Below are 14,024 nucleotides of genomic sequence, written 5' to 3' on the forward strand. Positions count from 1 at the left end.
AGTGACGTGGATCTCTCAAGCACTTGGAAGGGGTTCTCCCCCAAGAGCAAAATCAGGAGTCTTATATACTTTTTAACAGTTGCTTACAACTCACGTGATCATGTAGTGGAGTTTGCTAGGAAAAGCAGCTACAAACAAACATTAGCTCATACTGCTTTGCTGTTATCAGGATGGGAATTTATGGGGGAGGCGAGGTTAGTTCACAAACCTCCTTCTTGCACCTGGAAATCAGAGTTGTACATACTTTTTGCTATCTACAAGGCCGCGGTGAGTGAAGCAGTTGCAGAGGAGTTACAAAGAACAAACCCTTTCCCTTATTTGTTCTGCTATACAGAGCCAGCAATTCCCCACAAAGTGGTTATGTCATCTTATAACTCGTATGATCAAAGTTTAAGGCATTTATTTTTTTCTGATTCCACAAAATTTAGGAACAAATAGTTAAAATAATTTAACAAATGTGTAGACATGTTAAAGTGCATTAACGTTATGCGTGTGGACTGACTTGGGACTAACTTTAGTCTCGAGTCAGTCCACACACACAGTGTTAATGCACTTTATCACCTGCATCTGTAAATGCCTGCCTAATCCCTCTTAATGCGAATTAAGCTAATGCACATTTCATTTAGGAGTGTTTAAATGCATGTGTAGACATGCCCAATGGAATCTACAGCCCTGATTTAGGTACCTCACAAAATCCATGGGGAAAGTTAGCTCCTTAACACTGGATCCATGATAGCAAGTATCCTGGCTGGAACACTGGCTAAAGTCATGGACAGATACAACATTAGAAGTGGTCCAGGTGCCCTTAAGGTACCTAATAAGTGAGGGTACAGAGATATACACCCAATGAAGTGCTTAAAAAATGGGCATCCAACTTTAAGAATGACTCCAGAAAAAAACAGGAACATCTTTGAAGATCTTCACTGTGAAGTGTTTCGTGTTATGTTTGCATGCTCTGTTCACCATTAGAGAATGATGATTTGTGGGGAGATGAGGTACCTCAGTCTAGGTGGAAAGGTGGTACCTTCTTCATTTAGAATTCACAGCTATGAACCCTTTTATGGAAGTTAGGTATCTAAGTTGGGACAATCTTTTCCTTCTCACAAAACTGGAGGAGGAGGCCGTGTGTTTGTTCCCAATAGTCCAGTGGCTGGAACACTGCTGGGATGCAAGGCACAACTTGAAATTCCTCTTTTACCTGAGGGGACTTCGATTCCCATCTCCTACCATCCAGGAAGGTGCGTGCCCCAACCACCAGACTTTAAGGTTTTCTAGAGTGGGGGAGTGCTTTCATTCTCTTCTGTTGAAGCATGGAATTAACTATTTACAGAGCTATAAAGACAGGCAGGCTGTAATCTAGTGATTTGGGCATTTAGCTGGGAGGTGGGAAATGTTCTATAAAATGTAAGTTTTTTATACAAGATGGAGCAGCTTCAGTGGGTGAGAGTAATAGACTTTACCAGGAGTTTATTTAACTGTCTCAGAGCTTCACCAGAGGACTGAAGGGTGCTTTTGAATATTTCCTTTGTTAATGAGTACATGAGAAATGAAGTGTTTTATAGTGCATCCATCTAAGTTTTTGACTGTTAGAATCCTTGTGTTCAACATAAACTGATGGCTATTGGCTATATCCACTAAATCATCTGGGTAAGTTTGTAAAGTTGTAGAGAAAAGAAAGATTGTCTGCCTATCTTTGGTCAAGAAATATGCCTATTCTTGCTCAATGCACTTGGCTTCATTTAGATAACGTTGACTGTACAGTGCTTTTCTGTTCAGCTATCTTCCTTAGCAAGCTTTTGCATGTGGCTGTTGTTCATTAGTGTGCCTATCTTAAGCATAGCTTTCCACAAGTTGAACACCCTCTATGTAATAAACTTTTCTTTACAATTCATTATGCCTTCTTTTTCCACATTTTTAGCCAGAATTCTCGGGTTTAAAACTAGTTGAAAGAGCTTATCTGCATTACAGAAAGTGCCATGGGATTTTTAAGATTAAGAGTGTTAACCTCTGGTGGCCTGGAAAAATTCCAGTTTGCGGTGTTACATTCTGCAAAACTAAAATTCTCTCCATATTTCTAATGGACACAGAATGCTTTAGGCTCCAAAGTGATGTGTTACTCAAGTGCCTTTTTAAGTAACTCTGGCTGTGTGGCTGTATTCTCTGGATACTGGTAACCTTGCAATGTCTGTTAAATATAACAATAACATATGACTTGTTCTCTTTTCTCTCTCTTTTCCCCACTTGAAAACTTCCATCAAACCCTCTCCCTGTGATTTTTGTTTTCCAGTTTTTCTTCATCAGAGAAAATCTTCCTTTGCTTCTTGTCATTCTTCTAGGCTCCTGCAGACCCTTTATTTAATGCCAAGATGTATGATGCGTTCATCTACACTGGTTTACAGTGGAGTCTCCATAAGAATGCTATGTGGGCTGTGTATATGAGAAAGAAGTGTTTTTGTGATGTCTTTTATTGAACACACTGCATACTGGATCCAACAAGCTTTTGGCCACAAGCTGCCTTTCCTCAGATGTGCTCAAATTAGTGTAAAATGTGTGTTTTCAACCTCACATTTCCTGCAAAAGCTTCTGTAAGGATTTGTCTGTCCCCCACCCTTTTATAAGGAATAATCTTTTCCCCAGTCCTTTCTCCATCTTGCCAACTTAAACTTAGCTCTTGTGTACAGAATATATCTAGGAGATCATTGCAGGAACAAGGGTTGTGTTCTGCAAGTTCCACAGTGCAGTGACTATTTCTTATTATGAAAGTGTCTACAGCCTAGTACAAGCCCAAGATCTTTGTTGGACTATTCAGGTAATAACATGGTACCAGTAATTATGGGCATTTATTAGAGGTTCTCTGGGAGTGGGGGTTGGGGGGCCTTTAATTAGGGCGGCCCTGAGAGCCACTTTATTTAAAGCACCTGAAGTGTCATATGTATGTCCTATATGTCATATGTCCCTACACAAAAAAATGATGGTGAGGGCACTTTAACTAAACCTCATTGAACAAGCTCTAGTTAAAGCACCCTGCAGCCATTTTTCAGTGCAGGGATGTTGATACACCTGACGCTGGAATCTGCTGGAGCGTAGTTATAACCACACTCCAACAGAGTTGATTAATCAATGGGCTGTAACTACAGCATGTCAAAGCAATCTTGTTGCATAGGTATAGGCACCCAAAATGACCAATCATTTAGCCAAGTGTTTAAGTCTAAATAGTTATGGTGCCACTGTGAAGAATGCTCTTTATTGTGGATTTTCTTTCCAAGTGACAACAAACATCTAGAACACTTGCTCCACCATGATCATAAAAATTTTGAGCCATGTGCCTTTTAACATAGTTCTCATGTTTTCTTTTTTTTTATTTTCCCATTGAGCAAAACCACAAAACCAACAATAGTCTTCTTACAGTTGTTCAGTCAGATTTGTCATGGTTATGCTAATCTTTCCAAGTAAAGTCTCTTTGATTTATGCAGCTCTATCAGGGTATGTTCTAACAAAATGTTTTATTTCTCTGTAGAAAATAGCCTTGGGCAGAAAACCATTTATTTTGAGTCCTTCAGAGAGGAGCAATGTTTACTTGTTTAGCACTTATGAAGTATTCTTGAGAAGAAGCAGGTGTTTCAATGGAGATTTGTCTTAGAGGTTTGTGATGGTTTGAGGTTTTCAGAGATTGGCCCACAAAATGATTTGTTACTAGAGCATTGACAACCATAGGCAGTAAGATTACTCTTGAAACACAGAAAAAAGGCATTTACTAAGGATAAATTAGATTTAGTGAATGTAATTAATTTAGACCCCTGCTTTAGAAATAGAGGTGGTCTTGCTTCTAATTTCATCTGACTAAGACACAATAGGAATGTACAGATAAAGACTTCAAGTAACTAACATTACCTAGATACTTTGCTCTAAAGCATTCTTACCTACTTTTGTTTTGGTTATAGGTGGAATATAAATAAATAAGTAATTTCTTCTAGAATAATAGGAAAATGCAACTCTCCTTATTTAACTAATAGTCTTATCAACTTTTGAAATTAGTTCATTTCAGTTGACTGACTCGACAGTGCCCTGTGCTCCCATGCAGGAGATCAGGTTTGAGAGAATGCATCAGTGACGGTATGTCATGATCTGTTATGCAAGAATTGTTTCTTGGTGGTGCCTTATTTTAAGATGGACATTGAGCTAGGGCCTGAGGAATCATTTAGGTTGACAATTACATTGTGTTAGGTCCTGCTTAAATTTGCAGTAAATACCTGTGGCCCGGGAACTTTTATATAAAAAATGGATATAACAGGTGTATAAGGCAACCCAGTAGTAGGTTGAGGTGGAAGTTGTGAAGAAGACAAGATAACAACATATGAATCATTCTTATCCAGTCTGTATCAGTAATCATGGTTCGGCACTTGCCTAACAATAATCAATTGCAGTTCAAGTGTGTATTTTGGGAGACCCTGTCTTCAAGGAGCAACTTTAAAAAGTACAAGATTATGGCTTTGTAGATTTTGAGTAAGGACTTCTGTCATTCAAAGAGCAGGGAGGGTATGAGAGGCAGAGAGTCAGAGATCAGAAGCTATCTTCATTAATGCAGCCTAGGCATCAGTCAAGCCAGTGATCAGATGAACAGTTGGGATAGGTAGGATGAAGCCAGAACAGACTTCATATTGTGCAGACTCTATTTTCTCAAATAGAAAAAACAAACTTGGAGGCCTTTCTCCAGAATGTTCTCAAACCTCATGGCCCCTCAGGCTTATTAGACACCCTGACATCCAAATTTCTAAAACCACAAAATAAGAGTATAAAGCACTGATATACAAAGCGTAATTTGTATGCATCAGGGTAGAACTGCAACAACTCAAAATGAAGAATTAATAAATATATAATAATTTGTTTTAAATCTAGTAATGTAGAAGTCTACTACAAGGGAATGCATTTGGCTTTGTAATAGTTTGAGTATCACCAAGGTTTTAGCTGCCATAGAAACATGTCTGTTGAGGTTGGGGAAAGGGGAAGGAAGAAGAGTTTTCAGTTACACCTTTCTCTGTCGGTATAATTACATTTCAAAAGTTAGCAAAACTTGCTGAAGTTAAAACCAACATGTTTTAAATGATTGCATTTGAAACTAATCACATTCTTTAGAATAACATCATCTTATGAATGAATGCTTCCCATTTAAACATATAAAAACTTGTGACAAGAAAAATACAAGGCTGGAAAACAGGGGAAGTTGGCAGGAGTGTGCTGAACAAATTTCTTTTCCTTTGGCAAAGTATGCTGGCTATCTCAACATTTTTAAAGGAATGAGAGGACTCAAATACATGCCCATCTATCACTTTAAGGCACTACTCATGTTGGCTGGGGGTATGTCTTATAGGATCCTGTTCTCCAGGATACTTCTGAGGGACTAGGGCATGTTTTAAAATAAATACACATTCCTGAAAAAATAGGATGCAAATAAACGTCACTGTATAGTCCTGCTGATGTAAAAGAAACCCTGGGAAGAGAGCTTTGTAAGTAAGAGTTTTGTAAATAATGTTTCCTCCCTACCCCCAACCTCTTTTGTTAGTTTCCCCTCGAAGATTTTTATTTCCTGGGAACAGGCAATTAAGAAGATCAGGACTATTTTTTGTTTTAAGAGAAAGCTCAATCACGTGTGTGCGTCAAACTTGCAGCAAGTTGCAAAGAAATATTCCAAGGAGGGTTGAACTGCTCTTCAAGATTTCACATCACAGCACCCAGGTTCATTGCTTTGCCAATGTGACCAATATCCTGCAATCTATGAGAGAGAAGAAAGAAAGGGGGAAAAAAGTGCTGGTGTCAGGAGGGGGGTGAAGGGAGACAAGCACAGATTGTTCAGGCAAAACAAAAGTTCCCCCACCTCCTAGGTTTCTTTGTGTCTCTACTTCCGTATAAGATCTACTTTCCCTAGGCTGGATAACTTCTGACAGGAGGTTTCCCTCAAACTTGTTTCCCTTTCAGACTGAGGGACAGTGTGCATGTGTATGTGTGTATGCTTGTGTGTGCGCTCACCTGCTGCCAATTGGTAGGCACCATGCCTTGGGATTGCTTCTGCCAGGTAAGATTTGGTTTTTCTTATGTTTTTTCTTGATATTCCTTACATAGAGGCTGGTCTTTATGTGGATTCATCCATCATACTCTCACTGCTGAATACTCACACCACACATTCTAATGCCTGGAAGACGCAGCTTCAAATCACATATTTTAATACTTCCAAAAAATGCAGCTTTTGTATTGAAAGCTACTAAATAATAAAGCAGATTTTAAGGAGACTGTAATGGCAAGAGATCACCTTCCAAGATCAGTGGGAGAATGGGGATTTGTCAAGGACTTTGAGTATTAAAATGAGTACCTCTTTTAGGGGTGCTTGGAAAATTGCCTGTTTCCTCTCAGTCTCACTTTTACACACTGCCTCTCTCTCTTCATTTTCAGGTCATATTGTAAGGTGCAATCTGATATCCCTGCCAGCTGAGAGGCTCAGTGAACAGTTGCTGTCTGAGGAGGTAATACAAGTGCTGTGTTACAAAGAAGTTAGCAGGGATGCTATTGCTCTGCAGTGCAAGAAAAGTGTGTGCATATGTGTGTGCGTGCGTGCACATCCCTGCCAGCACCCTGAACAGCTGGAGTGGGAAATGTAAAAATAGGGTGAGTGCCTTCACCTCCTTCCTTCTGGAAAGGGAAGGGCAAGTGCTAGTTACTGTGGCCACTAAACCTGTTCAATAGAATATCAGAGGTGCACATCTGTGGAGCCAAGTTGCTCAACCACAGATATTTGCTTAAAAGTGCAAGGGTTTTTCTACTTTGGTGTCTTAGTTTAAAATCTGTTGCTTTATAATTAAAGTCAGAGCAGGCCTAATTCTATTCCCTTGTTTTACACAGTTTGACTAGATTTTTTTTTTTTTTTTAGTCTTTTGCCCCAAACCATTATAAACCAAAACAGATTGCTCCATCCTGCTCTGTCTCATCCTTTCATACATTTCAGAGGAAACTGGCAAAGTCATATCTATTTGTGACTCCAATTCTACTCCTACTTGAGAGAAGTTCTGCCCCTACAGAGGTAGTTGCTTAGAAATGTCCCTGTTACATCACCAGAACCAGACTCTGCTTCTTTCTTATAAACCCTTGCTGAAGTGACATGGCTGATCAACTATACATGAGAATAGATTTTTTAAAGAATTAGTTTACCAGTTTTCATAATGCCTTTTGTTTTACAGCTTAAAGTTTTTTTGCTTGCTTGTTCTATTTTGGAACAAAAGCATAGTTTAATATTTGAACAGCAAATGCTTTTTACTGCTACACACTGGAAAAAGGTTATATTTTCATGACATGAAAACATGAGGGGTTGTTTCTGCAGCATATACAGTTTTGAAAATAATCTTGTATATATGTGCAGATGTACATTTGCATTTCCATCCACACAGCTGCAAATATACATAATATGTGAGAGAAAGTGAATGAGTATGTATAGATTTTGCCTGTGTGTGTGTTTGGAGGGGGAGGGCTCCTATTCTTAGATCCTTTATTCAGACCTTACTCAGACAATTTTTTATAGTTCAACATAATATTTTCCTGAATAACAGAAGGGGGTGAAAAGATTTCACAGTTACCAAGGAAGAGAGATGATATTCTGTGTGTGTGTGTGTGCATGTACGTGTGTGCGCGTGCATGTGCGTGCATGCGCGCGTGCATGCGTGTGTGGGGGGGGCAAAATGGGGAAAAGGGTGCAGGGTGTATTGCGCTCTCACTCTGTTTTGTGCGTATATTTAAAGAACAGAGAGAGAGAGAGCCTAAGTTCAGCATTGTTCCCTCGGGAGTGCATCTTGCCTAATGTATTTCAAGAAGAAAGAGTATTCAATGTATTAATGTATTGTTTTTTAACCTTTGGTTTTTTTCCTGGTGCATTTATCTTTAAAGGGATAAGGGACAAAACACAACAAAATACATTTTGGGCACATCTTGATATATACCAAGACTGGCATTGGCATGCATAGTCATGCAGTCTGTCCTTTGTTAAATGTGGTTATTCAAGTATTTGGGATTATCCTGCAATGAAAAGACAATACATGTATCTTCACAACTCTAAATAGCGTAATTGATGCTACAATTTTTTTGAAACGTGGATCTGTTTCAGGTTTCACAAAAGTGAGAAACAAATGGCACTGGCTGAAGTCAAGCATAGTGCAGAAAAATATTATGCAAGCTTTCTCACAGTACAATCATTAACAGACCTATTTTCTATTTTGAATTATATTTATGATGAGATGCATACACTTTAATAATGAGCTATTTCATTGTGAAAAACCTTTTCCCTTGGTGTTTGAGCTCTTACATATGTTCATTCAATGAGTTCCCTGTAGGACAAGACCCTCCTGCCAGTAATTATTTATAACACACAAAATTTAATCTCTACCATCTCTTCTAATGAACAAAATTTAGCTTTAATAAATGGGCCTGGAATATAATAATCCATCATTTCAGCTGATTTCTTAGAATGCCCTCCTATTAGACAATCTTTTCAGAGATTGCAGTATTAATGAGATTTCTGAGTAACTGTGCCTAGCAGATTAGAATCTCCTTCAAAATTCCTCTGGAATATAATGGGATATCTGCAATGCCTCAAGACCTGCCACATATATGAATAGGCTGGGGAGGATTTCATCCTCTCTAATTTCTCTCTGATGCCTCTGGCTTCCAGGAAAATGATACTGTCACCTCCATTATTCTTCCAGGTTCCCTTCCAGACTGGAATGGACTCAGGAGGCATCACATGTTTCAAAAGTGTACTTCCTTATTTCTGCTTTAGTTGTAATGATTGGATGCATGGTAAGGAGTTGATTGAAAAGTGGTATCAATACAAACATCTCAGCTAAACAAAAGTGTCCAGTCATACTCTCTGGAAGAAATAGAAAAGATGATGAAATTGATTAAACTAGGGAAAACCTTGACAGCATGACAGAGACATCTTGGGAAACAAAACTAATGCTAGCTGTTCATTTTTATATCCTGCTTTACCCAGGAGAATAAGGTATCCAAGATATGGCTAAGATAATATCCAAGAAAATTTAAGGCCAGGGGTTGCCAATATTTCACTACTAGGGGGTCCAATTAACAAAGCTGGGTTTTAAGGCAGGCCAAAGGTGGCAGTTAGACATTCTGTCGTTAGATAGAGCATTCTTGCTATTCATGTAAAGTGTATTCAGCTAACTGTAGGATATATAAACTTCCATGCATTGCAGACTGGAAAAATCCTTTTGCAGACTGGATCCAGCCTGTAAGCTGTAGATTGCTGTGGGACTCCTTGCTATGACAGTTGTACCAATGCCAGACAAACATCTTCTAGGAGCCAGCAATAAAACAATATTATTCCTGAGTTATAGCTACAGACTTTTGGAGTATCATGCCAGGACATGGGCCAGCAGGTCTGGGGCCACCTGGAGATTGATGTGCTAACCAGGGTCAGGTGGAGCAGGCAGAATTCAGGTAGAAGCTGGTCAGGAAGCCAGGAAGTCAATCTGAGAACAGAGTGGGTCTGGGAACAAGTGAAATCAGGAAGCCAGAAGGTCAGGCAGGGAGCAGAGTCAGAGAGCAAACCAGAGGGAACAGCAAAGTGGTTTGGGTTGAGGTTGAGCCCTGTTGCCCAAACATACCCTGTTCCTGCTCAGGAGCTTATATGGGGGAAGTGGAGATTTAGCTGATCCCAATTGGCCACTCCAGTGACAAGGACAGAGCAGAGGGCTAGCCCCTGATGGAAGCCTTGGAACAGCCTTCCCCAGTTTGGGTGGTTATCTGTACAGTAGCAGGCCCGGATGAGCAGCTATAATGGACTATAAATGATCGATGAAAGCCTGCTGGAATTTTAAGCCATGGAGACTGAGGCCAAGTACATCAAAAACCAACATGTTTCTACTTGCACCATGCTCGGACCCAACTTTAGCTTAACATCTTCTTGAATGCTCAGCAATTAGTACACAATACAGCCAGTATACCTAGATCCTATACAGAATCCAACTCATTAAAGATGTTCTCTGAAGATCAAGTGCAGAAACTGTTCCCTGAACAAACTGTTTTGGTCTATATGGAGAGCCAACACAAGCATGCTGTTCAGTGCTCACAATTTTCTACTCACTTGGCAAATACCATGTCCAGTTTGAATAAGCCTTGCCCATACCAGGTTAGTAGACATAAAGATTAATTCATACTTTGAGATTTGTCACATGAATATTGAAGCCAACAAATCTTGTAAGGTTAACAGTCCTAGCCAACACCTAGTATCAGAAGGCACCCAACAAATATCATGCCTGCCACCAGCTGCTGTAAAAATGCTGTACTCTCTTCAGCCAACTAAAATCATCACCAGCTCAGTGCAGTAGAAAGAATGATAGAGGGCATCTGCTACTACTATTGTACTGTCATCTGGCCAAGTGAACATCTTCATGGCTTTTTGCTCAGATGCTCCTTCTAATTCTAGTGTAATATGGTTCATTGTGTCAAGATGGAGATGGCCCATTGCATACATGTAATGCTTTAAGGAAGTACTAGTTGGATGAATGGACTGTAAGGTGGATAGAAAACTGGCCGGAGCATTGGGCTCAGACGATAGTAATAAAAGATTGATGTCTAGTTGGCAGCCGGTATCAAGTGGAGCTCCCAAGGGGTCCATCCTGTAGCCAGTTTTGTTCAATATCTTCATCAACAACCTAGAAGATAGCATAGAGTGCAACCTCAGCAAGTTTGCAGATGACAACAAACTGGGGAGAGTAATAGATACGCTGGAGGGTAGGGCTAGGATTCAGCCTGACCTAGACAAATTGGAGGATTGGGCCAAAAGGAATCTAATGAAGTGCAACAAGGACAAGTGCAAAGTCCTGCACTTAGGATGGAACACTCCCATGCATCAGTACAGGCTGGGGGCTGACGGGGTAGCAGCTGGCTGGTTAGCAGCTCTGCAGAAAAGGACCTGAAGGTTACAATGGACAATATACTGAATATGAACTAACAGTGTGCACTTGTTGCCAAGAAGATCAACGGCATACTGGGCTGCATTGGTGGGAGTGTTGCCAGCAGGGCAATTGAAATGAATATTCCACTCTATTCAGCAGTGGTGAGGCCACATCTGGTATACTGTGTTCAGTTTTGGGCCCCCCACTACAGGAAGGATGTGAAGAAATTGGAAAGAGTCCAGTGGAGGGCAACGAAAATGGTGAGGGAGCTGGGGCACATGACTTCTGAGGAGAGGCTGAGGGGAATGGGCTTATTTAGTCTAGAGAAGATAAGACTGAGAAGGGATTTAATAGAAGCCTTCAACTACCTGAAGGGTGGTTCAAAAGAGGATGGAGCTAGACTATTCTCAGTAGTAGCAGATAACAGAACAAGGAGCAATGGTTTCAAGTTGCAGTAAACAAAGTTTAGGTTAGATATTAGAAATAATTTTCTCCTTAAGAGGGTAGTAAAACACTAGAATAATTTACCCAGAGAGGTGGTGGAATCTCCATCCTTGGAAGTTTTTAAGACCCAGCTAAACAAAGCCTTGGCTTGATTGATCTAGTTGAGGATGGTCTTGCTTTGAGCAGGGGATTGGACTAGATGACCTCCTGAAGTCCCTTCCAATCCTAATTTTCTATAGTTCTATGATTCTATGCAGGTTGCATATACATGCTGAATGACCATTCCTTTCATGTTGGTTTCTCTGAGGAGCTTCTCAACCTGACCACTGCTGTCTCAGAGGTCATTGACTGGCCCAAGGCCATTTAGATGGTGCGTATTTTAAACTTTGCCTGTGGAAAACTACTATAATAATAATAACAATAATAATAATAATATACTCCAAAGCTACAGTTTATTTCTAGGGATGCTTAAAGGGGAACACAAAAACTCACTGAAAAAATATTTTGTGTATCAGTTTAGGGACTGAAATAGTTAACAGCAATGTGGTATATTTAAGTATTTTTTAAGAATGGTGATATACTAATATTTGGACACAAAATTTACCCTTTAATTTGTATTCTTGTATTTAGCTGCCAAGATGTAAATTCAGACTTTCCTGCAGTGGTTGACAAGATTATTAAGATCAAAAGCCCTAAGATTATTTTGAGGTGTTAAAGCAATATTATTTCTCATATTGGTCAATGACAAATATCAGATGGGTAGAACTAATGTTCATTTCCAAAACAATGAAGTTGGAATCCTGCATTAATAAGATTGGACTTGCTTTATCATTGCTTTCTTTCCCTAATATTCCAAGCCCGTGGGAAATTAGTATTAGAGTTGATGAATCTCTATAAATATCTGGAATTCACCTAAAAGACTAAACATTCTAATGGAAGTTCATGGGCAATGTTTAGTTAAGTATGAATGACTGATAAAATCAGATCTATGTAGCACCCATAGAGAATGAAGACAATGGTTACTTATTGTTTATAAAAGTATGTTTTCTCTTCAGTAGATAGTTGGATTGCAAATTTCCATAATTAATTTTTCAGCCCACCATTCTGTTTTTATTGTGAATTTTAATAACTATTATCTGCATATGGCAAGCTTTCATTAATGAGCCTATAACTGATACTTTTAAAATATATAATATTCTTAATATCTTCTAGATAACAGATAGGAAGTATTAACATGGAAAACGTATCCAAAGAAAATGCTCGGTTTTTCTTGAAAAACATAATCGTGCCAAATGACAGGTCTTCATGCAAATCTGAATCCTCTGCTTCCAAGGAGAAACAAAGCTGTGGAGGCATAAAGGTACAGTAATAGGTCTGAATGTTACCATATGGGCATTTCAGTATCTGAGGTTTTATTGATGAATTAACTCCCCCTTCCTCCCCCCCCAATTATATTTCCTGTTGGAATGTTACATTTTTGGCCCCTGGCACATGTTCTTTTAATGGTGCAATGTGATCTGATACCCAATCGCAACAATCACATCTCCTGCCATGCACATGTGATTTTGTGATCAGGATCAGATCCTAATGGCACCATTACTACATGCCACTTAAGGGTGGGAGGTGGAATTCTGGGCTCTTCCTGCACTGGCAAATTGAAAGCTGGGTGCCCACAGCCTGGTTGAACCCACGTGATCACAAGTTAGGGAGTAACAATCACCTGATGGTCAGTCCCAGCCCTGGGACTGCAGCAGAGCTGCTTCCAGACTTCTGTGCTGTCCTGGGGCTGGGACCAACAACCAGCGGATTGCCAGCCCCAGCACCAGTGTCTTCAGCCAGCTCTGGTTACCCTGCCACACGTTCAATTTAACACATGATAGAAACCCATCACAAAAATGTGACACCTCTCTTGTGGAATATTTTTATGGTTGGTTTCCCATTTTGTTGCACCATTAGTTCCTTGAACAAATAGAAGGGTTATTATCTATGGTGTGATTAACTGGTTAATTGCATCTTAATTGTAATGTCTGCCAGGAGCATGTCTTTCATTCAGTATTAAACTATTAAAGATCTAAGTAACAAAGTTTTGATACTGTTCTGAATTTCACTAGAGTTTGATGACATTCAGATATGGAGATTTGGTTCAGGTTCATGTAGTGTACTTTCAGTGGTCAGTATTAAAGGACAAGGTGAACACTTACTCAGGTTCAGCACTACTGTTTGTCCCTGAGTGAATGTAGAATATGAAATACCTGTGGTACCATACTATACTGTCAATTATGCTGACTTATTTTTAAAAGTTTGGGTGCCATAGTGCTATTTATTTCTGGATTTTGAAAATAGTGATACATGAAGTTTGAATGGTCTACTAATGGGACATGTAATACAGTAGGGGTAACATCAGTGACAGACCCAGGAACAATATCTTTTGTCCACATTTGTATATGTCTATCAACTGCTTAACCAACCCAGAATTGCTTGGAGTTTTTGTTGTTGTTTGTTTCTTTGTTAAAAAAAAGCAAGCTGCTGTGAGCTGAACTTTAGCAACTTTAACCTTACGTTGTGATGATAACATCCGTGCACTTCCACGTTACAAATTCATCTAGGAAGAGCATTCTGCACAAAAAG

At 39.5% G+C, this 14,024-nt stretch overlaps 1 protein-coding gene across 1 annotated transcript in view; it reads left to right on the forward strand.

Moving 5' to 3' along the window:
- The first annotated feature begins 12,623 nt into the window (after window positions 1-12,623).
- The window catches only part of SLCO1C1 (solute carrier organic anion transporter family member 1C1), a 30,289-nt gene continuing 28,888 nt past the window's right edge, over window positions 12,624-14,024 (forward strand). The window contains exon 1 of the mRNA XM_006277084.4: window positions 12,624-12,756. Coding sequence (XP_006277146.3) covers window positions 12,631-12,756 — 126 coding nt within the window. The 5' untranslated portion in view covers window positions 12,624-12,630. The remainder of the gene's footprint in view (window positions 12,757-14,024) is intronic.

This window comes from Alligator mississippiensis, chromosome 4, assembly GCF_030867095.1.
Source record: "Alligator mississippiensis isolate rAllMis1 chromosome 4, rAllMis1, whole genome shotgun sequence".
In the NCBI taxonomy this organism is placed as follows: Eukaryota; Metazoa; Chordata; order Crocodylia; family Alligatoridae; genus Alligator; species Alligator mississippiensis.